Genomic DNA, 26,996 nt, shown 5'->3' on the forward strand with positions numbered 1-26,996 from the left:
CAAACAACTGAAATGTCTTGTTTACAGACATAACAATAGAGTAAATTAGGGTTAGGCCTCTTTAGTCAATAGTCTGATGCAGAACTAACATTTTTAGGGGATATAGACAGTTGAATTCATCCCATTATATTAGCCTAGGAAGAATGAATTTATAATTTGAACTCAGAAAAGAAAACATTGTAATTGAATACTGTAAATTTTGATGGTTTAATTTCTTAACAATCCACTCTGCTCCAAATATTAAGACAAATAATTTTCTAGTCAAAGAAAGTTGCATAAACTGTAATAAAGGGGAATAACTTTTTATGTCAAACTCAGAAGTCAGATATTTTTTTAATAAACATTTTCATTGTAAAGCAAATAAAAAAATATAAAATATGTATTTTGATATCTATTATTTGAGAAATTTTGACCTTTAAACGGTGGATATATTGTGACAATTTGTGTAACTGTGTTAGTATAGAATTAAAATCGGTTCTCCATAAATCTCATAGATTTTTTGATAAACCAACTCATAAAGTGAAGAGAAATCGAGTACATAAGATATTGGTGTCTATGATATGGAAGTGAGATGTATGAGGTGTTGATGATATGACCCTCAGCTGAGTACTGGGGTTATTATACACATGTACACATTGTAAATCACAGCCAAAAGAAAGCTACCCTGCTGACTGGCAGACACTCACTTGCCAATATGCTTTAGCTTTTAGCCCAGAGATGTGCTGGAGAGGATGTATGGAGTATTGAAGATATGACATACACATACGATGGAATTAACAGGGTGATTATCTAGGTGTAAGTGATTTGGGACAAAACAGCAACAAAAGCACCTACTATGTGGATTATACTCCTGAAAATTAAGATTTTCATACAACAACAAATCAGATAATTTGATCTTTCCCTTTCCTGTCCCTCAATTTGGAAGGAAATATTGTAGACAATGAAAACTGGTTCATTTATTTCAGGCTAAAAATGTCTAAACACTTCTACCTTTTTTGGGATTGTCCCAAAATTTCTTACAATTTGTATTATATGTTTTTATCCCATTCTTTCTATATTCTTTCTTTCATTCTAGAATTGTTCCCAATTTTGGCTCACCAAAAGAGATTCCTAGAACGACGGCACCCTAAAAAGAAAAGGCGAAGTTCTCGTCGCCAAGATGAACACCACTGACAGAGCCATAGATAATAGATTTTACTGTTGAAAAAAAATACTGCTGAATTGTTGGTAGATGGAGTGCTCATAACATTGGGGCCTGTTCCATCTGCATTTGACCAAAAATGACGTCCAAGGACGTTTTGGAACCATTCCACAAACTCTTGTCTGTCAGGAATTCACAGACAACATGATATTGACAAATTTTTTGTCTCATAATTTATTATCAAAAAAATTCTTTTTCTGATTAAAAAAAAAACGAAACAAAAAGACTTTCAAACAAATGAACAAATCAGTGAAGCAATAAATACATCAAAGAATTTTTATTCTCTCACTTTTGTTGTTTTTCTTAGTTATATTTCAGCACTCAACTCTTACCTACTTCTTACCTTGTTTCTTGCATTCTCTGGCTGTGTTAGGTGCAGGTGTGGGTGTCTGGTTAAAAAGTTTGTTTCCTGACCATTTACTTTAAATGACGTATCTAACATTGCTCTGTCTTCCCTGAACGGTATAATCTAATTTACATGTCACCCCTAATACAGCACATTCTTTTATTAGTTTAATTAGTATTTGATATGAACCACAATTTGATTAAAATGTTAACTCTAATATTGCCTGTACGTTTTTTTTACCTTAATTATTATATAGTAAAGTATACACTTTTGTTTATGTTGCCTATGCTCCCTAATATTTTTTATACTCCCCTAATATTGTCTATGCTTCACTTAGCTAATTTATAGTATCATCTATTTAGTTTACATGTCAGTTTTTATATTTTCTGTATATAATATAGATTGCTATTTGATTTAAATGTTAGCATTAATATTGACTATTCTTTCTTTAATCTAGTTAGTATATGCCAATTCTATTACTGCCCATTCATTATTCTAATTATGTGATACAATCCATCATTTAGTTCATATATCCACATTAATATAGTCTTTTCTCTTCCTGAACACATACCACATAACATATGGCATAATTCACCAATTAATTTAAATGTCGACTCTTATACTACTCATACTTTTATTAACCTATTTGATCTTTAGTATCTTCCTGGGTTGGTTTTGTAAATGAATATTATGAAAGGGCTGGTCCATGATGACCGCAGGCATGCTTGTGGCTGACAAGGCCAATGTGGGATAGGCAGGCATGCTACTGTGGTAGCAGGTGAAGGTGTGGTCAGGATTTAATGATATGGTGTTGTGGTTCTTCCTCTTGTACCTTTTGCTCTTGAGAGTGGCTCTGCAGGTGTTTTTGAAGGAGAAGATCAGCATGGTTGATGGTGAGATGCCAAGTGTCCCATGGTTAGGGTGGACCACTGGCAATGATTGATGTGATATTTTGTATAGACCATTAGTAAAGTCAAATATTACCTCTTCCTTTCTTAATTAGTAAATGATATAATGCTCCATTTAGTTTATATACTAGTTCTAATATTGATGTCATATCCTCAACTGTATTAGTTGTTCATATAATCTATCATTTAGTTTAAATGTTGCTTCTGATATCTTTTCTTTCATTAACCTAATATGTATTTGGTGTAATCTGCTATTTAATTTGAATGTTAGCTCTAATATTAATCCAGTCTTTCCTAAATATAATTTGTGGTATAATCCACCATCTAATATATATGTCAGTTCCAATATTGTCCATTCTTTCATTAACCTAATAAATTAGAGGTATAATCTGCCTTTTAGTTTATGTGATAGCTTTGATATTGCCTGTTCTTTCATAAACTAAATTAGTATATGGTACAATCCCCCATGTAGTATAGATATCAGCTCTAAAATTAACAGTTTTACTTCAACCTAATTAGTATAGGGTTATTTTTCACCATTTATTTTACAAGTAAATTGTAATATTGTCATTCATTTACTAACTTATTTAGTATATGGTATAATCCATCATTTAGTTAACATGTCAGATCTAATATTACTTGTTCTTTCTTTAACCTAATTATATATAGTGTAATCTACTATTTAATGTAAGTATCAATTCTAACATTGTATTTTCTTCCATTAAATAATCAGTATTTAGTGTGAATTTGCATTTACTTCAAATGTCAGCGTGTGTGCTTAAATAAATACAGCCCTCACCCCAATGGACAACCAGAGGAATGCAAAGGCCACTACCAGTAAAGGAAGGAAAGACCTCATGCAAAAACATAAAAAAGAAAAAGGAGAGGAAGGAAAAAGAAAGGACGAAACAACTAAAACTAAATGTGAAACCCCAAACCACCAAACAGAAAACAAAAATCCAAAATATGGAGGTTCCAATGGAATTCGCAACTCTAGAAGAGAGAAAAAATTGGGAGTAAAGACGAGGACGTGCAAATTTTACCTGCAAGGCAAATGTTGGCATGGGGAAAACGGTATAAACTATAGGGGCTTTAAGAAGAAATACTTCCCAGAGGAAAGATACCAATCGTCTCCAAAAAGAAAGTATGCAGATGCAGTGCGCTCTTCAGATGTTATACGAAAGGCAGCAGCTGAGCAAGAATCTTTTTGTGCATGGCGCAAAAGATTGTGCAGATTGTGACCTGGCTACATCAAGCGCAAACACGGATCCTTGCCCACCACTGCGCAAGACCACCACAATCAACAGACACGGGATGGCCTCTCCTAACACCAAAACAGTCGTCATGCCAATATTTTTTTTTACTAAACTTTTGAAGCTTGTTGCATCACAACAACAAAAACAAAATCTTTTTTCTGAGAGACGTTGCTGCATACAATCAAGTCCTAAGCATAGCACTTGTGGAAACTCATCTGAGGCCTGATATAGAGGTTGCAGAAGTACAACTACCAAAATATACCATACTGCGAACAGACAGAAGGGAAAGGAACCATGCTGGAGTTGCTGTATACATCTGTGAAGACCTCATACTCCAGGTCCTACTGTCATACTCAAATTCAGTATGTGACACTGTAGTTGTATACAATATAGTTCTATGCAATACATATCGCCCACCATACCACACAGGCAAGTTTAAAGATTGCCCCACAAGAATAAAAGAAATCCTCATGAAACTGGAACATCACGTGAGCGTGTTTCTTATGGGTGATTTTAACTTCCCTAATTTCAAATGGCCCGAAGGCCTCATGCTCTCAGGAATGACTCATTGCAAAAAAGTACAGGTGGAGTTCTTGCTCAACCTCATCAATGCCCTATTCATGGAGCAAGTTGTGCTCAGACCAACCAGGGCGAATAACATTGGATCTCTGCTTCGCAAACAATATAGACATTCATAATGCGAAAGTGACGCCGACATTAGTTTCGGATCACAACATAATAGAGTTGTCTATGTATGGACCAAAAGTAGCCAAAGACATACAGCCTAAAGGAAGCACCCAAAATCTCTCCATTCCGAACTTCCACAAAGCAGACTGGAAATCGATCCAAAAAAGAGATCTTCAGACAGGACTGGCCGAAATGTCTCTTCACACTAGACATTGGTGTGAAACTCGAATATTTCATGTCTGTTATGCAACCCATATGCCAGAAATATGTCCCTGAGCACAAAGTTAACATAAAAAGGAACAAGATTCCAAGGGAGAGGAAGATTCTCATGAGACGACAAGCGAAGGCTGCATATCGCTTCAACCAACATCCCAAAAGTAGTGAAAGGTCCCGCCTAAAAACAACACTGATGGAGACTGAAAAAAGCCTGCAACAAACCTATGTGAAGGATGGAGCAAACAAAGAAGCCTGGGTTATAAAAAACATCAAGTCAGACCCAAAGGCCTTCTTCATTATACCAAAGAATGACCAGTTCAAAAGTGTCTTTGCCACCCCGTTGGAATACCGACAAATGAACGAACCAGTGGATTTCTTTGCCGCTTCACATATAACCAGCGAGGCAGCTACGATGGAATACATCAACATTGGTGAAGAAGATATAATACTAGTCATAGATGAGGTGGACGCAAACTCAACTGCTGGCCCTGATGGTTTCCCAACAATCCTCTTCAAATCGTGTAAGTGTGCCCTGGCGAAACCACTACAGATTCTCTTCCAGAGTTTTCTTGCAAATGGCAGGCTGCCAAGCAAACTGAAGGAGGGAATGATATGCCCAATCCATAAAGGTGGAAGCGGAGCAGATGCCAAAAAATATAGGTCTGTCTCTCTGACTTCACACACCAGCAAAGCCATGGAACGAATAGTCAGAGGGAAACTAATCGCATTCTTTGGCCTGACTGCCGACCGCCAACACTTATGTCCATCTCCTATGTTCACTTCATATACGCCAATTTGATTCGTTCTCGGTCAAAAGACACCTGTTGTTATTTTCTTGTTTGTATTTGTAATTGGTGCCATGTTCTCCGTTTTTTGTCTTTTGTGAATCGTTAGCTTTCTGACAAAAAAATCTAATGCTCTTAGCTTAGACATTTTTGGGGGCAACCAGATCGAACTGTCTTAAGTGTAACTGCTCGAAACAGTAAGGACGTCTGGTAAACTTGACTGATGAAAGAAGGCCACGAATGAACCGTCTTTTTTCCTGTCCTTCTAATTGTTGTTTCTCCTGTTGGCTTTTGTATCGTCTATCTGTCTGATGTTTTACTGTCCTCACCCTTGATCCTGTATAACATTCAGGATGTGATGGCTAGGGCAAGAGAGAACGCCAACAAACACTGAGCTATTACATTTTTTTTCGGCTTCGAAAGGCTGAAAAGCAAAACCGATCACGGCAGAATTAGAACTCAGAATACAAGCAACTGGAACAAACACTGCAGCAACCGGATCTCTAACGATACAACTAAACCCGTGAATAGTCGTTGGAAATTTTCACAACTAGGTATTAAAGGATTAATCGGTTTGTTGTAAAGTTAAGAATTTATTTTCTGGCAAAGAAATTATAAATAAAAATAATTTTCTATCGTAACATTTATTGCGCATGAAAAATTATTCCTCAAAGAAGAAAAAGAAATAGAAAAAATTTTTTTTTACAAAAATAAGCAACAAGCTGATAAAAGAAATGTTTGTTTTGATTTGCATTTGATATGGAAGTCTTATAGTAAAGAGGTTAACCGTTTTAAGATTTGTTTCCTAACTCAATCATAAAGAAATTTTAATCTCTGTTTGAAAAATAATCTTCCAAAAAGCATAATGCCTCTAGTGTTTTATCAGACAGACTTGATCTTAATTGGGTTATGAATAAACAAGCATTAGATCTTAAATTATGAATAAATCAGCGGCCGAGAAATTTCTCTCAGCATCAACACCAGTCTCTTTTACTGGTAAATTTGTACTGTTTTTCAATATTTCCCCCTTCTAATTACTGTAATTTCGATGCATTTTAGTTCATTGCTGATACTGATATTTTTAACACTTGCTTTACGTTTGGATTTTAAATATTTCATGACATTGATATAACTTTTAAAAATAAGGCTTGCTCAATAAGGTTAGATCACATTGAGCCACTTCACCACACCAGCCGTCATTTCTTCATCTTTGGTTCCCTAAGCTTCTTTTATTCAATCGTTCAAACGTTTGCTTTTCACATTTTTTAAACATTTACTTTGGAGGTTGCAGGATAATTATTTTACAATAATTCAAAGTTATGGAGAAACGTTGCAGAATCGTCGCATAAAATAGTGACGTAATTGAATAGCAACAAAAGTCTTCTTATCTAAAAGTTTTGACAATAAAACTAGATAAATGATTCGGTCTTGAATAAATTTGTATGCACAGAACACAGATTTTCAACAGCTATTTCTAGGGGGTGAAAGCTAACACATTTTTTCATAATATTCCATTCAGCATCTAAATTGTTTCCACCAGAGGTACACCCTGTTAACGAACTTCAATTTACTGGCAGCTGACAATCCAGATATGCCACCCTCGGCTCAGCTGTCCCAAATACAAAGACAGAACATTTAATCCATGCAGCACCACCCATATTGATAATCCAATATCAATTTTAACCAAGCACCATCAAATTTGGTTATTACTACGGAAACACTACTACCAATGGACCGAGAACGAAATTTACTTCGGGGGTGCAAATCCAGGTCCAAAATTTTTTACGAAAAATGTGAATCTTTTCAATGTTAATATTAATATAAGTGCAGGTATAATAATAATTGTTATTATTATGAGGGTCGGCTGAAATGTTCATGGGCTGAGCAAGACACTGCTATGGTATGTGACCAAATGAAGTTAATTTTTTAACATAGTTTCTCTTACTGTCCACACACTTCCATGAGTGTTACATGTTTGGATCTTATTGATGAAGAAGCTATGCTGTTGGTCAAAAATAGCCATCAACAGCAGATAAGACGTCATTATCACAGCGATAGTGGTGCCCAGCTAAGTGTCTTTTCATGTTGGGAAACAGACAATAGTCAGATGGGGCCAAATCGCTAAAATAGGGAGGGTGATCAATCAGTTCAAAGCCAGTCACGCACAGCAGCCATTGAAACCAAGGACTTGTGTGCTGAAGCATTGTCCTAATGAAACAAAACCCATTTCATCAGTTTTTCTGGGCGTTTGGTCTTGACAGACTTTTGTTACTACCTTAGCAAGTTGGCATAGAACTCTCCATTGATGGTGTGATCATTTTGAAGATTTTTTCAAAAAATTTTTTACACTCGATCGTTTTGGCAATGAAACTTTCTATGAATATGTGCAAAGCGTTTTTCTTGCACAGGTTTTTATGCACATGCATTATGGAACAGTGTATTAGGCAGTGCTGTATCAATGTGGTACAGAGCCAGGTCTTCTTCAAACAGCGAAGTGTACTGAACGTTTTCTCAATTGATGCAAAGACAGAATAAGCTGCAAGTGAGAGAACGTTCAGCGTACTTCGCCGTTTGAAGACCTGACTCCGTACCATCCGTCTAACACACTGTACCATAATACATATGCATAAAACTTGTGCAATAAAAATGCTTTGCACATCTTCATAGAAAGTTTCATTGCCAAAGCGAGAGTAGAAAATTTTTTAGAATAATTTGAAGCATTTTTCCATATGTACGAGACAGAATAAGCTGCATTAGCATCAACACTTGCTAGGACGAACAGTAGCATCAGAAACTCTCCATTTTCAACAATGTCCTGCAATTATTTGGGCAAAGGTTCTTTTTTCGTCCACAGGCCAGTAATGAGTTTGATTTGTGAGGACAGTAAGGGCAAGTAAAATGAAAAAGCCATGTATGCATTTGCAAGTTCAAACGGCCACAACTAACTGCAAATCCTCTCACTCAGATCATATGCACATTCTTCCTTACTGAAAGCGGCAATTCAATTCATTTTTGGCGGCATCAATGATGCTGAAAAATTGCCGATGCCAGTCATCAATGACAGAGAGAGCACCTTCTTCAGTAGTTGTATGTCTGAAGCGCAACGATGTATTCTTGGAACAATAAGTGTTAGGCCTTTTCACAAAGTCAGCAGAGAATATTTCGCCGAAATAGTTTTCAAAAATTTTCTCACTGCTCATTTTTGAAAGGGAGTTATTCAACTTCTCGATCAGCTTCAAGCAGTCACCGGCTGTTGTGCCTGGACTCTGTAAGCTACGTGCCGCAGATTCACATATTTAAAATACATTCCAAGCTACCTTAATACCGAACAAAGTGGAAGCTTTGCCAGATTGTTTCAGCAGTCATTTGAGAGTAGTCTTTATTGTTGCTCGTAGCGATGTATCAACAATTTTAACAGGTTTCGACCGGTCTGATCTGGTCTCAACGACTCTGGTCGAAATGTCTTTATAAAAAGATATTAAACTATGTGAAACGAAGGCATTTCTCTTCCACTTTTTATGTTTTTCACATATTTTCAACTATATATATATATATATATATATATATATATATATATATATATACACACTTTTAATTTTGATGTTGATAATGCTTTAGTTCAGTAATATATCTTTCTAGGATTCCTTTGGAAATTTTATGACCAGCTTCATCAGTTAACATTTTGGACTTTTTAAAAAATTTAATTTTTGTCTTTCGTTCTTGTTTTGAGAAGAAATCTAACTTCAAGCAACTTTTTACAGATCATTTTTTAGACACTATCTTCTAAACCGGGCAAATATGTAGGGGGTGCAAATTTTGATTTTGCACCCCAGCAAAATTTTAGGGGGTGCAAGCGCACCACCTGCACCCTCTGTTTCCGGGCTCTTGATTACTATTGCTGCTAATGTGTGCTGTTAGTCCACTGAACGACGACTAAGCTTCTACTAACCTATAGCATCCCACCCGGCTTTATGCCCCGAGATCAAATTCAACGGAGGTCAGCTTTGCTTTTTGTCTTTCGGAATCGATAAAAATAAGTACCAGTTAAACACTGAGGTCGATGTAATCGACTGACCTCACCACACAATATTTCGGGCCTTGTGCCTATAATAGAAAGAATTATTAATAACAAACATGCTCTCTACGCATTCTGATCGAATCTTCCGCGTGTTAACATGGGCCTCCTAACGACGATATAAACTTCATTTAATCAATATACTCTTGACCTGAAGAGTAGCCTGCGGTTTGCGCCTCTTTTAGATATTTACCACTTCCGAGGTTCCGCTCGCTTCTTTGCTATCCAGCTGTGTCAAGAGAATATTGTGTTATTTCATCTGTTGAGTCAGTTATTTTGGTATAATTATCGGCAAAAACTTCGTCATGCATCTTCTTCCCACCTTAGCAGTAATTTGAAACTAACTCAAACAATTTTATGAGATGTATATTGAAAGTTATTTTCTTCTGATTATTAGCTGCATGGAATATTGCAGTCAGCCAGATGATCAGACTTCAAGTTTGCCAGCCAAAAAGTTTGACGCTTCGTTAACTTCTTTCTTGGCAAAATAAAACATCTTAGTGTGGTAACTAGAAAAAAATCGTTAACGGTATCAACCTACGTGTATGGCAGAGGTGCCTAACCTTCGATGTCTCAGGTTACTTACTTGTAAATACATACTGTACGAGGAGCAGTTTCGATATTTAAGTGTTCCGTAAAGTTGCAGTTCTGTATTCAAAATTCATTTATGGCCAGGAAAAGGCAACAGGAAGTGACTAGTAATTACCCTAATGCCAGGGTCTCTGGGTTTCTGCCTCTAAACGTCGTGATCTGTCTTGACATTGAAGGATCGGAGAGTTTATGTGATGGTCTATGTGAAGCTAGCCAACACTACATTAAACGCATTACACTTAAATAAGCAACCACAAACACCAAAAAGACACCTTTGTACAAGCATTAAAGATTTCAGGTCGGCAACGGTTGCAACGAAACGTTACCTCTGCGTACATATAAACTGAGACTGTCATATTATTATGAACGAAGTTATATAGGAAAACTCATTGCTCAAAGATTGTTGACTCAATGACTGATATTGACTGGTCGGCTCTGCTCATTAACCTTTCTCGTTTTAGCATCGTACTATGTGTGTGATAGCAAAGACACTCTACAGTCTACCCGATTAGCTCTAAATGAGTATCTTTTCTACTATAAGCACAAGGCCTGAAATTTGGGGGGAGGGGGCCAGTCGATTAGATCGACTCCAGTACGCAACTGGTACTTAATTTATTGCCCACAAGGGGCTAAACATAGAGGGGACAAACAAGGACAGACAAAGGGATTAAGTCAATTACGTCGACCCCAGTGCGTAACTGGTACTTAATTTATCGACCCCGAAAGGATGAAAGGCAAAGTCGACCTCGGCGGAATTTGAACTCAGAACGTAACGGCAGACGAAATACCGCTAATCATTTCGTCCGGCGTGCTAACGATTCTACCAGCTCACCGCCTTGGCTCTGAAGGAATATCATAAAGAAGCACATGGTTCGCATCATCAACAAATGAAGTGGGAGGTTCCTCTTAGTTAATGACCATTGTTAAAGTTTGAAGTTCTAGTTTCAAATCCTGCTACCGCTGTACAACGTTTCTCAAAGTGGCACTTACTAAACACCAGTGTTCAAGAATGAAATGAAAAATAAACTAGTTGTGTACATGTAAACAAAGTGAACAGAAATACAGTGAATACGTGGGATTAATATCCAATGGAGGCGTTATTTCAGTGTATGTGTGTATGTATGTGTATATGTATATGTATATGTGAGTCTGTGTGTGTATGTGTGTTTGTTTGTGTGTGTGTGTGTGTGTGTGTATGCGCGCGCGATTTGGAACACACAAGCATGGTATATATTACATATATACAAGTTGCCTTCACACATATGCAGATATAATAATACATTTACGTATCTTCATATGGACTTATGTGTGTATTCGTATATGTATATATGTATGCATGCATATATGTATGTGTATATGTATATGTGTATGTATGTGTGTATGTCACACTCGCTCACAACGCCCGGTCTGGGAATCGAAACCGTGATCCTATGACCGCGAATCCGCTGCCCTAACCACTGGGCCATTGCGCCTCCTAGAGCGAGTGTTTATTGAGCGAAAATACCTAAAGCTCCACGAGGCTCCAGCAGGGGGTGGTGGCGAACCCTGCTGTACTCCCTTCACCATAACTTTCTCTCACTCTTACTTCCTGTTTCTGTTGTGCCTGTAATTCAAAGGGTCAGCCTTGTCACACTGTGTCACGCTGAATATCCCCGAGAACTACGTTAAGGGTACACGTGTCTGTGGAGTGCTCAGCCACTTGCACGTTAATTTCACGAGCAGGCTGTTCCGTTGATCGGATCAACTGGAGCCCTCATCGTCGTAAGCGACGGAGTGCCAACAACAGCAACTCTAATCAGTGTGTATGCTCTCACAATTGCTAGTGATGAAGCTACAAAAGCGGATTTTTATGACTCCTTAATGCATGTACTGTGATATGTTTCTGATAGTAAAAAATATTCTCCTTGAAGCTCTAATGCGTGAGTTGGAAAAGACAGTGAAACTTGGAGTTGCTTGGGAAGGTATGGTGTGGGGAAAGTAAACAATAATGGTTTGCATTTGCTGGAGTTATGCACCGAGTTTCGTCTTATATCTCAAGCACATAATTCAGACACAGAGTTGATAACGTTATAATTTGGATGCACCCAGAATCCCGCCATTACATTTAGCTGACTAAGGGATTGTCACGAACAGGATGCCTGCAATGTCCATTCTATGCAAAGTGTTGAATGCTGGACTGACCATTGTTTAGTAAGAGCCAGACTACTTCTTGTAATAAAACCGGCTGTCAGAAGTCATAATACCATGACGCTTTGAAAGTGCCTAAAATGTTGGAAAGCTGCATTCGTTAGATGTTGTACAAGAACGTATTGTAGCAATAGACGGTACATCATCATGAGATGGTGTCAGAAATGAACTTTATAATTTAGCTCATAAAATTCTTGATACAATTCCCGCAAAGAGTAGACACCATGATACAAGCCATATATTGTATTACAAGCAAGTTATATCATATCACGGACAATGTGTAATGCATGATAGGAAGTTACATAATGTTCTGGGAAAATCATACAATAGTGTAGTTAAATCACATTTAGTTTAATAGATTGCTGATAATTTACATTGTAAAATGGAAGATACATCAGAATATTGGCAATATACAACACAATCTGGTAAAGATGTAAAATTTTAATTTCAAGATATAGTATGATACAGAGAACGCGGTATGTTACATGTAATACATCTAATTTTACATGCAAGAAAAACCGGTTTATGGAAAAAATACATTGTGTTACATTATGTTACAATATATTACAAACAAGATGCAATATGTTACAGGCAAGATATTGTTTAGTATCACTGGCAATATACAGTGTATATCTGTTAAAGGAAAAATTATACTGTACGTTACATACGTTACAAATCAAATACAATGTATTACTGGCAAGATACAGTTCGTTATCACTGGTAAAATGAATCATATATCTGCTACAGGTAAAATATGTAGTAGTTCGAAACAAGACAATGTATTACAGGTAAGGCACAGTTCATTATCACTGGGAGTATATTTAAGATCAAACGCATAAAGAGGTAAGCTATTTTACAGTATTAAACATTGTGTTACAGGAAAATACTGTTACAAACAAAACACTGTTACATACAAGATACACTGTCATTGCGCGTATAGTTTGTTACAAGCATGACACACTGTGTTCCAAATAAGGCGCAGTTTAATGCGGATCACACACTTTGTGGAATGAAAAAAAAGAAAAGATACATGAAAGTCACGATAACCATAGGCTTTTTCTGAAAAATAATTTGTGACACTGGTAAGCCACTGTTGTATATCTCTTATTTCGAAATGTATCGAGATTAATACAAATTTAATTAATTGATTAACTTGAATGGAGATGTTTGTTATTCTGTTGATGTCATAGTCTAACCTTATGGCGTGTGTAAACGCTGAGAACGTGCGTGTATGTGAGCATGTGTACAAGTGTGTGTATATCTATATCTATATATCCCCCTTTCTCTCTCTTATATATATATATATATATATATATATATATATATATATATATATATATATATATATATATATAACGTATGTATGTGTTCGTGCGTGATTGTGTGTGTGAGTATACATACATGCACGCACACATATAAATATATATCTGTATACATGACTGTATGTATAATGTCGCACGAAGCATGCGCTGAATAAAGAACATTCGTGTAAAATCATTCGAGTGCATTCAAATATAAAACCTTTTGTTGCGGAGATCGTCGGGAGAAAATTCTCCTTCTAGGCGTCTGTGAAGACAGTTTTGAGAAGGTGAAAGGGCTGTGAATGACATCATTGAATCGTAGGACGCATGTTTCTGTGTCGTTCTACTTCGTCAGCTCCGAAAATCAAATCTGACATTCACAGCCCGAGCTTCCTCTTCGAAGTCCTCATCAACTATGTTCATTTGCTGATCACAAAAACTGAAGTAGATCCATACTGGGGTAGTGCTTATATATATTAGGCGGTGGAGTTGCTACACATACATAAGCATAATAGACCATATAAAAGAAGGCTATTCTGTTCAGATAAGCGCGCGCCAACCACTAACGATTACTATCTCAATGATGCACTTTTTTCTTTCTCTTATAATAATAATATTGCTGATATAATAGACTCTGCCCCTCTAAATGGGAAAGTTGCATGCCACATACACCAACTACACTCAGCGTATCTGCCTCTCGTCCCATTGCCTCTAGGATCTTCAAAAACTCTTTGTCCAACGATTTTTTTCTACTTGAATTGTCTACCCCGCTCATATTTGTCCTATTGTTGTCAAACCCACCGTAGTTGAAAGTGCTGTTAAAGCATACCGTTCTCTTCTGTCAGGTTGTCCTACAAAGATTGTATACGCTGCCCATCTTTCTCTGATTAATAAACAAACAAGCAACCCTACTCTCATACGTTGAAATGTTCAAGAGAAAGAAAAGAACTCTTGATACACGTTATATTTGTATCGCACACATAAATTATTCGTGGGATTCTTCAGAAATGTTTCTGGAAAGACAAAGGATCCATTAGTGCAATAGTTAGGCCAATTCTTAGAGGTCAAGGGGTTACATTTTCGAAATTGTTGTAGATTAAAAGAAGTAAATCTGGACTACTCTACATCTACCAAGTCAAAACTTATGATTATTGTGGAAAGAAGGTTACTCGGCGAAAGTCTGCGAAATTATGCTACTTCGCCGGGAGTATTCAGGCGTCTGGACATTATCCAAGAGAAACCTCCTATTACGACTCTTAGATAATACTCAGAACTCTTGTTAAGATCTTTCGCTGACTGCTTCAATATCTCTTACTAGAAAAAGTCGGCAATTTCGTGATCCGTAGAAATATCGTGTAGTCCTATAGCAAAAAGGTGTTCAGGTCCTCGGTCTGATACATTGGGACAGGGAAATAAAATTTCTCATGCTCATTGATCTAAATGAGTGATGATGTTGATTGTAACTGCTCTAGAAAGTGTTCGCAGTGATCCATCTCAATGTAATCCAGTGTGAAAGATTTCACGTATAATTTATGCTAATGTAGTCTGGTTATACAAACAATTTGATATGCTATAACATAATATAATATGTTATGTTATAATGTATAATGAGCAAGCCTTAGTGTGATGGATCGACATGCTAGATGTAGATGTAAAATACCCCTCATTTCACTCCCGACAGTACTTTTGTTAAATGTAGTGTCCATTGATTAATAATGCATTGCTATACTGTTGGAATAAAGCACGGAATGGTTATCGATGACACCTTTGATCATGGGCTTGCATGATAATTGCTGATCTGTTGCAGTGGTAAATAACAGCATATAATAGTGCATGTTTACATAATTGCGAAGACTCAGGTTGATAAAAGATAAATGGAAAATAGTGACTTTCATGTAATTATTATAAAACTTTTGACTCAAAAACTTTCAACGAAATGAAGGAAAATGTCACAATTGGGAATTGAAAATGGGTTGCGGACAGCGATGACTTAATGTTTCATTGAAGTGTCCGCAATATATCACAATATAAAATACATTTAGACAAGATAAATCTCATCCACTCAAGTATCCACGATGGTGCATGGTTAAAAAAACAACGAAAAAAAAAAAAACAAAAAACAAAAACAAAATAAAAAACCCCGAAAACAATCCAATGTCACTGTTACAGTATAGATATATCACTTGGCATGATTTGATAAATTCAAAAAGTTACTTTCGTAAGGTCGTTGATTTAAAAATAAACGATTAAAAAAAAATTATGTTCTTACATAGCAGCACCTCATCTCACCCTCACCCTCAAAACAATAAAAGAGGAAATGATAAAAAACACAAATAATGGTGCAAAATAATAGAAATATTTCATATACTCACATGCACACGAACACGCACACGTTTGAATGTATGCATATGTTAAATATATGTATACATGTTCTATAAAAATATGTAGCATGTATATATATATATATATATATATATATATATATATATAAATTTAGTGAATGGGGTAAAACGCATATGTTAACCGCATACTTTTATTTCCAACATATGTTTCGAAGATTACAAATTATACCTTCCATAGGAATCGGTGATGTTAAGAATGTAATCTTCTCTTCAGGGAAATGCATGGGAACCAGCTTAAACGTAATTTATTTCGTCCGAGTTATTTATTAATTAGGAGAAAATAAATGCATATAATATAATATATATATATATATATATATATATATATATACACACATGCATATAGGTATTGGTATATGTATACTCATGTACATACTCACACACACACACTTACACATATTTATACGAATGTATATATATGTATATAATTATATGTAGGTGATATTGTCCGCTTATTTCCACCATATGCTGTACATGTAAATGTATTTAAAACAGCTTTTTATAATGTATGAAATATACATAGGTCCTACCCGCAAATACATAGGCTCCCTCCTCGCTAAATGTACACACATTATAAATATGTATATGTATGAATTTCGAATTTTAATCAAAGACGAATATACAGCTTTACAAGGTGGAAATTTAACAATGATTTATATATATATATATGTATATATATATATATATATATATATATATATATATATATATATATATATATATATATATATATATATATATATATATATATATATAGAGAGAGAGAGAGAGAGAGAGAGAGAGAGAGATAGGTAGATAGATATATGCATACACACACATATATATGCATGTATACATATATACATGTATATATATATATATATATATATATATATGTATATATAGCATGTATGTATGCATGCATGCATGCATGTGAATATGTATATGTATACACATACATAATACTTAAATACATACAAGCATTCATAATACATACACACACACACGCACACATATATATTGTGCAAATACAATGGACAATAAAAAAGAACAAGAGGAACAAAGTTCTAAAATAAAGACACACACACACACATGCATATATATATGCATTCGTGCCTTCATATATGATGCACACACACACACATACATATAGTTATTATATACGGTTGCTGTGCGTGTCGTCGAGCACGTGTATGTGGCAACAAGAAATAGAAACTCATACCTCAACCAAAATTTTGAACAACGGACATTGTGAGAATAGTAATTCACTATTTGTGACAAATGCAATATTAGTTCAAATTAGCCATCTGTATATCATACTTAAAGCATATATACTGCAGAAAACTTTCTAAACTTCATGAGAGATACTCTCTCGAGATGAATATCTCAGTTTAGAATGCTTTGAAACAGCATATATGCATTAAGTATGATGTAAAAATCTCTAATTATCAGAATGACTATCGGCAATAAGTGAAAATGAATAAGGAATTATGGTTTATAGAATAGTTATTTGCTTCACCATTCCTCAAAATATTTACACATTACAGCACCCGTGCCGTTAATAATGGCAGCGGTAAATAGAGCCTCTATCGGATAATTTAGACAATAAATCATATAAGGCTGAACAACTGCCACAACTTGAAAAGATTGGGTTATCACTCACACACACACACACACACACACACACACACACACACACACATATATATATATATATATATATATATATATATATATATATATATATATATATATATATATATATATATATATATAAAATTTAAATGAGAGTTTTGACGCTAATATCCAATAAACTTCAATAATAATGGATATTAGCGTCAAAACTCTCATTTAAATTTTTGATATATAACCAAGGAGATCGATCCATAAGGAGTCTACTATAGACCTTTGGGGAGAAATTTTTGTTATTTTGGTAACGATTACATGTTTATCTCACCAATACATCGCGGAGATATCATTATATGAACATATATATATATATATATATATATATATATATATATATATATATATAACTATATGTATATCTATCTACATATATATGTATGTATGTATGTATGTATATTGCTGCTTCCATGTCTAAATTTATAAGTTTAAGTTTATAAGATTATACATTTTACAACTATCAATTTTATAGCCCCTCCCCTGCAAAAAATTATTTATACGCAACGCTTCAGTCGGAGATCAAAACGACAAAAACGACGCGGAAGTGTAAATTTGTTAAAACGCATTTCATGACACTGAAGATATGTTTAATGGTTGGAAAATATATAATTTTGTTTAAGAAAGGGATGTAATTTCTAGTTACCGCACATGAAATACCATACATTACATTTGTATCTGCACACTTTTAATATAAGCGAATATTGAGCACACTCATGTTTTTGCATGTCAAAGTATGAGTAAAGCCATATACAGTGTGTGTATATATATATATATATATATATATATATATATATATATATATATATATATATATATATATATATATATATATATATATATATATATGTATATATATATATATATATATATGTATATATATGTATATATACGTATGTATATATATGTATGTATATATAATATGTATGTATATATGATATGTATATATGTGTATGTATATATGTGGGTATATATATATATATATATATATATATATATATATATGCATATAACAGAAAATATATGAGCAAATATATACATACATATACATACAAGTTCAGTGGTTGTCAAGGTAGCAGAATAGTTACTATGGTGAAATATTCGCAAGTGAACCGAATTATCTACGTGATTCAGTTAATATGACAATACGATCATCATAAGTTTTTAAAGACAGTTTAGATTTTTGTTTTTGTTTTTGTTTCATGTTTCAAGAAATTTCTACAATTGTGGTCGGCACGTGGTGATCTGTGAGAGCAGTGTTCCCACAGAGAGAAGACTCCGAAGGAAATTCAACGGCTTCTTGCATTGCTGGTGGTGGTGGTGGTGGAGGTGGTGGAGGTGGCGGCAGCGGCGGTGGCGGTGGTGGTGGTAGTGACGATGATGACTGCGGCACTGAATGTGTGGGGCTGTGGTTTTGGTTCTGGTTGTGAGGAGGATGCGACGGCCTAGTTGTGCGTCGTGCTCGTATGTAAGTCCTGTATGAAAAGTAAGAGAAACAAGCCAATGTATTGCCAAGAGGAAACAAAATATGATCAGTTTATTAAGCCAAACATCTATCTATATATATAAAGATGAGAATGTGTGTGTGTCTGTCTGTGTGAATCCCTAAAACTCAAGAACTACACAACCGATTTCATTAATATTTTACACATATATTACATACGTTCCATGGAGTGTCATGGGCCAAAAAAAGTTTTCAACTTCTGGCCTAATGCGGCCCGGAACAATTTTTTACACTGGTTTCGCTATTACATGTCAAAAGTGAAAGAATAACGTCTATGTTTCACTTTTATTCTTCTGGTCCATAGCAATGTTTCACTTTCATTGCACATTTACAGTAACATTCATTCTGTTTGTGATTCGAAACAGATTCACAAATTTTCCTCCAAGTCAATAACTTCATCGTTCTGTCATTGAACAATGCAAGTTCACACTTTGTTACATTTACTCTGTATGGTGTACGGTTGTTTCCCATTCAACAACTTCTATCCAACTGGGCAGAATCTAACTGCACTCGTCCGCTTTACACACATTTACTTACTCTTTTACGAGATACTTTTCCTCATCAACACTCTACCACTGCTGCTAATTGCCGATGGGAACCCTTTCAGCCCTGCCTTACATTCGAACCGGAATCTCCAAAACAATGTCCCCTTACGTTTCATTCTCATTTGCTTCCCACGACAGAGAAATGAAACTTACTTCTCACTACGGGACAATAGAAGATGGTAAGAGGCATTAACCAGATGCTACCTTGTCAAGTGAAAATATATTGTCATCCACTTCACCTCTAACCTTGCGGAGAGTTCACCTCTAACCTTGCAGAGAGTTCATCCATATATTGTCATCCACTTCACCTCTAACCTTACGGAGAGTTCAAACGACCTCACACAACTAAAGCACCACTGATCTCTTCATCCTTCAACCTGTTTGATTTCTTATAAATACGACAGAGCAGCCACATTCTAATTATGCAAAAAAAAAAAAAAAAAAAACTTTCATTTTCAATTCCCCGTCCCTACCCTAAATTTTTACATTTTAACTTTTTCAAAATAATTTCTTACTTCTTCCCTAATGCACGCGCCGAACAATCTTTTATATTGGTTCAGTCAATTTTTAACATTTTAACTTCTTTTCTATTTCTTTTCTTCAATCTACTTCGAAACATACTGTGATTAAGAATAGAGGAACAGGAACTTGATTAAAAAAAACAAAACAAAAAACCCCCCCTAAAAACCGAGTTTTTTCCGTTTTTCTTAGTGAAATGCGTACGGCTGCACTTCTTAAAATTTACCAATAATTTTTTGCTTCTTGATTAAAGCTGGCCTGCAGACCTACCAGCTTACCTATAACCATTCGTAGACTCAGATGCAGCATGAACGGGGGCTTCTGCCCCACGAGCACCACTAAACAAAACTAAGCAATTCATTCAATTGCTCTTTCATTAACCCTTTACCTATTTAATCTCAGGCTGCGATGATGCTCATAGCTAATGTAAATCACAAGCGTCCAGAATTTAATTTACTGATGAGTTCTTATTAATTTTTAAAAATTTTACACATGCCTTACTGACGATCCATGGAGTGTCATGGACCAAAACAATTTCTAACTTCTTGCCTAATGTGGGCGCGGACAATCTTTTACAATGGTTCACTATTATGCGCCAAAAGTGAGAGAATAGCATCTATACTGTAATGTCATATAAAATTGCTTCAGTTTTATTATTACACTTTTCATTCTAATATGATAAGATTATAATATTATTTCACTTTTATTGTTTCCATTTTCATTCTAATGTCATAACACTAACATCATCTTATTTTACACATTTACCGTTCAACTACCAGTTAATTATCACCACAGCAGTTGCAAGGTTGCAAATTATTTACAGTTACATAGTAACCTCTCAATTAATATTTAATACTTAACAGTGTATCTGGGTGCATTTCCTCCTCCTTATTTTAGGTCTTGCGCCGAGGGAAGAGTTATTCAATTGACCAAAAAAACTGTGAAAGTGGCAAGATCATCAGCAAGGAGGGCAAATGAATCGTCCCTGGAAATTTCTATTAGACGATCACAAAATGGTGAACGTACAGCCACTACAAGAGCACTCTAAACAGATGACCAGCGTAAAGTTCGACGAACTGTTGATGCTGCCTCAACTGCTGTTGCACGAGCTGCAGAGACTGAATACCAGCGTAAACTTCGACGAACTTTACTGAATCAAATGGATCAACTGCTGCTGCACGAGCTGCGGAGACCGAACACCACCGTGAAATTCGACGAACAGTTGATGTTGCGTCAACTGCTGCGGCGCGAGCTGCGCGAGCTGCGCGAGCTGCAGAGAACAAAAACCAACGCACTACACGCCTGGTCAGGAATGCTGCCAACATGGCTGCTACATGAGCTTCCCACACCTTATAACAGAGATTTACTATGTTGCAGACTTCCGTTCAACAAAGAGCTAACAGACAGGGGTTTTCAACGCCATGCAGCTCACGATGGTCATTAAAAGCGTGTGTGTATATATATATATATATATATATATATATATATATATATATATATATATATATATATATATATATATATATATATATATATACATACATACATACATACACACACGCACACACACGTACACACACACACACACACACATGTATATATATATATATATATACATCTCTCTCTCTCTCTCTCTCTCTCTCTCTCTCTCTCTATATATATATATATATATATATATATATATATATGTATGTATGTACACATGTGTGTATATATATACACCACCAACTTGCCCAGTATACTGGGACAATATACCAGAAATAAAGCGACATCGTTCTCAAAATTATACACTAACAAATTTAAAAAGGGTATATTGGAGAATGTAGTCGGAAGTATACTATTCCTGAAAAAAGGAAGAGATGTCACGGAATAAATAGCAAAAGCAACTACTGAAACAGTCTCGACTAAAGAAATCATTGTTTTGCTGGTATTCACAATCTAATCCTTTAGTGATGAAGTTGTTTGATGAAATAATAAAATTCATGCATCATCAACATGATACCCACAAATGTCAGTCATTTAAAATATCAAAATAAAAGAAAAGGAACAATTAACAATTACCTTCTTTTGCAGACAACTGATGTTAAGATGGCTGCCAGAAGAAATAGGGCTCCAAAAGTCGAGCCAGTAATTGCTGGCCAGTATTTTATAAAAACTTCCCTTGGACTGAGTATCATTTCTTTTTGTATATTCTGAACTTGTCGAATAGGAGATCCGATAGGTTGGGGTTTATTAAGGATTTCTTGTCGTTTTCCTTTCGCGTAAAGATCTTTTAGCTGAGCACTACTACTACTGCTACTTATGCCTGGTCTTATTACAGTCGGTGGTTCATACAGTTTTTGTTCTTTTAAGAATACAGTTGACCATCGTGGGGTAAATCTGTATTTGGGAACAGTTACTGCTTTTGTAGAGGACAATGAAGATGACAAGTTTATATTTGATTTTTGTTTTGGTGTCATTTTATTTGAAAGTCGAAGAAAATCTTCGAAATTTCTGGAGATTATTATCCACTTTGGCAGCGTAATTTTCAAGAAACTACTGGATGTAGTTGACTTTGGAAAGATTGTAGTAAACATTTGACCAACATTGGAAGGAGTAAAGGGGAATCTTTCGTGGAATTTGGTGTTCACTGTGGGATTTAGAGTAGAATGAGCTTCATTAACATTTGATGGGACAGTTTTTAACTCTGCAGTTTTAGACACAGGCATAATAGCATGAATGGTATCAGAATTATCAGAACTTACTCTTCTCGGAGTTGAAAACGTTGAAGTTCCATGAAAATATTCTTTGTTTCCGGTATGTTCAATCGTTCTTGTATCTGTAGATATTTTTAGTGTTCGAAACTCAGTCTGTGATGTAGGTTTAGGTTTGTGAAGAGTGGATGGATATAGTTGGCTGTGGGTGAAAACCTCCTCATTATTCGTTGCCAGATTTTCAGGTTGTAACTCTTCGGATGGCGATAAATGGATTTTATCTTTCTTTCTTGTAATAGTTGTAGACGTTAGTAACGTGGATAATACCGGATTCGAGATTTTAGTTTTTTGGGTATTTGTATCAATTCCAGTTATGAAACTTAAAGTTGTAGCTTTAATGGGTGTTAGAACATTGTGGAGATTGTTTTTGTCCGATGTCATCTGGGGATGCTTTATAGAAGTATTATTTGCTACTTCACTGATTGCTGGAACGTATGTGATATTTGATTGAGGAGTGACTCCGATCGAGGAAAAATTATTTGTGATGTTAAAAGTTTGTGATATCTGATTGTTTTTTCCCCTATTTTGTTGCGATTTTGTTTGATTTTTAAATGTTGAAAGGTGTTGCCGAAAAAAAGGTGGGTTTACGCTTGATTTATTATTTGGTGGGGCCTGTGAATAAAATGGATCTAATTTACTGGAATTGTAAACAGGAGTGACCTTTTCCAAATATTCAGTTGAATTTATCAAGTTGTATTCAAAACCTGTCGAAGGAATTTCGAATGAATTCGAAAGCGAAACTGAAGTTTTGAGTTTAGAAACTTTCATCTTGGTATTTGTTGTGGTTTTAAATGATTGATTAGGATCAGTAGTTCCAATCCCATTTTTAGGAACTGCCTGACTGTCTGTATTGGTTGTAATTGGTCTAATATGTATATCGTCATCGGATCTGGTTTGTTCAGTAGAACTTTTATAGTCTATTGGATTTTCCATTTCAAAAGATACATCTTGGATGACGCTAGAAATGTTCAACTGCTCAGTAACTGTGTTAACCATTCCAGTAACGTTCCGTTGTAAATGGAAAGCTGGAACGGATATATTTGGAAGAGTAACAGAATCAGCTTCAAGCGATTGTTTTGATAAGACTAAGTCGTTAACATCAGTATGAGGTGTCAACGTAGGTTCTACTGACAACATACGTTCCGGTAAACCATCAATGTTTTTTTCTACGATATTCCCTCTTGTAGACATAGCTGGCATAATTTCTTTGCTAGTTGTATTTTCGACATTAACACTCAATTCAAATCCCAGTTCATTACGTAAGACAGAGTCAAGATTTTCATTAACTCCACTACCTTCATCAGTCAAATGAAGCAGTTGAGTTTCTTTGCGTTCAACAGATGCATTTGTGGTCGATATAAGTAAATCTTCAGGTTCGATAAACTGATTTGTTCGATTATTAGTTTGCAATTTAGTCTCACTTTCTCTTCGATTTTTAGAATCTTTTCCTTTAACAAGACTTGTCAAAAAATCTTTCATGCTGTTTATTTTAGAACTACCAGTTGTAGTTTGAACTTTTGTATCGCTGCTTTGGGAGTTTTCTGAGGGAAACATTCGAGAATGTTCCCTGTGAATTATATCAAGTAGTTGTTCAGAATCGTTCGAAGCGCTTATTTGTTGTCTTGCTTTTGAATTAATAACTGGTCTTTCTTGTTTCCTAGCTGCTACACTGTTGACGGTTTTCCTTTTTGTAGAATTCCTCATCCAGATTCTTTTAGGTTTCGGCTCCAAGATGAGTTGTTTGTCTTCCACCGAAGGAAACTTTGTTGTAGTGGATGTTTTATCTCTAGTTACGCATTCACTACCAAGACTTGCTTTTGATGTCACGTCACGCAGAACTGAAAATCTTCTAATGGAACTTAACGTGCCATGTGAAGTCCTTATACCGTATGTCCCTCTCCACCAATCAGGGGAAGTTTTCTTTTCCAGGCTAACTCTTGTTGGAATGCTTTCTTCCTGCTGGACTTCATTGACCATTGGATTATTCTCTAATACACTGGTAGTCACACCAACACCACCACCACCACCACCACCACCACTACTACTACTACTACTACTACTGTTCGAGGACGGCTGTACTTCCGATCGCGACTTTGGTTGGGTTATCGGTATGATTAGTTGATCAGCAGCCGAAGGTCTAACACCTTTCCCGATCCTTGATGTAAACGCCATGTGTGCTGACACAGTTGATCCAACCCCCTCTTTCATTTGCTTTTTGGTTGGACTTTTATCTTTCTTTTCTGATGGTATTCTAACGTCAAAATACCGCTGTGTTGCTTTTGTTGTCCCTGCTGTTGTTGTAATTATTGGTGGTGTAACTGCTCTTGAAGGAGTTCTTGTTGCTGACTCTGTTGTTGTTGCTGCTGTTACGGTATTTGTTGTTGTTGCTGTCTGAGACTCCCCCGAAAGATAATTTTGGGTAGCATCCTGTGACTCAAACGTTCGCCGTGTATGTGAATTCCGCATAGAAAATTTGTTTGTCGCTTTAATTCGGCTTAAACTTCCATTTACAGAATTTTGGTAATAACTCGATTCTTTGGCAATAGTTGATGTTGGTTTTTGGCTGGCTTTCTTACTATTTAATTTTGAACTTTTAAATTCCAAATCTGGATTTGATTCATCTCTGGGTATCGTTTCAAAGGGGCTACTTTCTGATCTAGAGTCAGTAGTTTCTGATCTAGAATCAGTTTTGTGAGTAGGTACGATGTCCCATGATACGCTCTTTGTGTTATCTGGAGTCAAACTGTCTCTTGGAAATGTTATGCTGCTTTCACTTTCCGAACGGACGGAAGAGTACCTAAGATACTCTTCTTCGATAGAATTTTGAGCATTTTCACTTTCTAATTTAACGTAATCTTCATTGGCCTTCTGAGTAATTTTAACTAAATTTGCAATCGATTCTAATTTATCTGGAATTGAACCCGCCTCTAAATTTCGGTCTTTTGAATGCTTTAGCGGTTGTAAAGATTTTACTTTCTCCACCTGATCGCTAGAAATGTCTTCCACAGCAGCCACCACTGTCTCTACAAACCTCTCGTCAATGCCCTTCTTTGATAAAGGAAGCTCGGTATGTTTGCCAGTATTATTTGGATTTCTCAAGAACTGCATATCGACACTAGAATCACTTGGAGGTAGTGGAGTTGTCATTACATTTTTTGAAGTTTTATTAAAAGTCAAAGGAGGAGCAGTATTTATACGGTCAACTTTGCGGTTTTCAGAACTAACCATTCCAGTTAATAAGTTATCATTTTCGAGTCGTGATATTTTTTTCCGAATAACTTTAAGATGATTTCTTTTTGAGTTTAAGACCCCACCTTTGTTATCTGTTAGTAATGGTAAACTTCTACTACCCGCTCTGCTAAGTTGCACTGTTTTTGACAATTTCTTGTGTCCCATCCCATTTCCTGTATTAGACTTCTTGTTTTTCACCACAAACGTCTTTCTGATTCTGAATTGCTTCAGTGTGGAATTAGAGGGCGGCGACAGAAGACGGGATGCAGCGCTGGAGGTAAGCTTCACGTCATTATTGATACTTCTTTGTTTAGATTTCCTAAGATTTCCTCCTTGGGTTTTCACTTGAGATGGGGACGGAATTTCTGACTCCGGCAAATGAAATAAAGGAGGAGAGTCTTCTGATTCGTCTGTGAAGGCGAAAAATTCTTTCAAGTGAGAATATTGCTGTTTATCACGTTGTGTAGAGGACTGTTTGCCAGTGGGGTCGGCCGAACCACTTTCCTTGCCATCTGTTTTCTGGGTTTGGTTACGAGAGCAGTCGGAGCAGGTTATCGACCAATTAAATTCTAGGCTGAAAGAAAAACAGTATTAATATTACCAGATGTGCAGCTAATCATCATCATCAACAACAACAACAACAACAACAACAACAACAACAACAACAACAACAACAACAACAACAACAACAACAACAACAACAACAAACAACAACAAACAACAACAATAACAAAAACAAGCATAAGAACAACAACGATAACAACAATGGGTCAAAGAAGGATTGTACCAGCCATCATAGTTTGATTCATTAGAAAAACAACTGATGA

The 26,996-nt window shown here is 35.8% G+C and overlaps 2 protein-coding genes across 4 annotated transcripts in view; one reads left to right on the forward strand and one right to left on the reverse strand.

The window, feature by feature from the left end:
* Positions 1 to 1,481, forward strand: part of LOC106872087 (ribonuclease 3) — a 62,385-nt gene extending 60,904 nt beyond the window's left edge. For all 3 annotated transcript variants that reach the window (XM_089349419.1, XM_014918945.3, XM_014918946.3), the window contains exon 29: positions 1,076 to 1,481. In XM_089349419.1, the coding sequence (XP_089205545.1) occupies positions 1,076 to 1,173 (98 nt within the window). In that variant the 3' untranslated portion in view covers positions 1,174 to 1,481. The remainder of the gene's footprint in view (positions 1 to 1,075) is intronic.
* Positions 1,482 to 18,634: 17,153 nt separating this feature from the next.
* LOC149136642 (uncharacterized) lies at positions 18,635 to 26,880 on the reverse strand. The gene is made up of 2 exons (XM_089349423.1): positions 22,247 to 26,880; positions 18,635 to 19,092 (listed from the first exon to the last, which is right to left on the reverse strand). Exons 1-2 carry the CDS (start codon positions 26,332 to 26,334, stop codon positions 18,825 to 18,827), a joined length of 4,356 nt encoding a protein of 1,451 aa, XP_089205549.1. The 5' UTR covers positions 26,335 to 26,880; the 3' UTR covers positions 18,635 to 18,824.
* Between the last annotated feature and the right edge of the window lie 116 nt (positions 26,881 to 26,996).

This window comes from Octopus bimaculoides, chromosome 3 (genome assembly GCF_046866305.1).
Source record: "Octopus bimaculoides isolate indiv1 chromosome 3, ASM4686630v1, whole genome shotgun sequence".
NCBI classification, from domain to species: Eukaryota; Metazoa; Mollusca; class Cephalopoda; order Octopoda; family Octopodidae; genus Octopus; species Octopus bimaculoides.

What these genes read in the sequence shown, in the direction of transcription:
- LOC149136642 (XM_089349423.1), bottom strand. Translation starts at nt 26,334, where the DNA reads ATGGGACACAAGAAATTGTCAAAAACAGTGCAACTTAGCAGAGCGGGT. An exon ending in TCAGTTGTCTGCAAAAGAAG is followed by an intron (nt 19,093 to 22,246) that starts GTAATTGTTAAT and finishes CTTTTCATACAG; the next exon opens with GACTTACATACGAGCACGAC.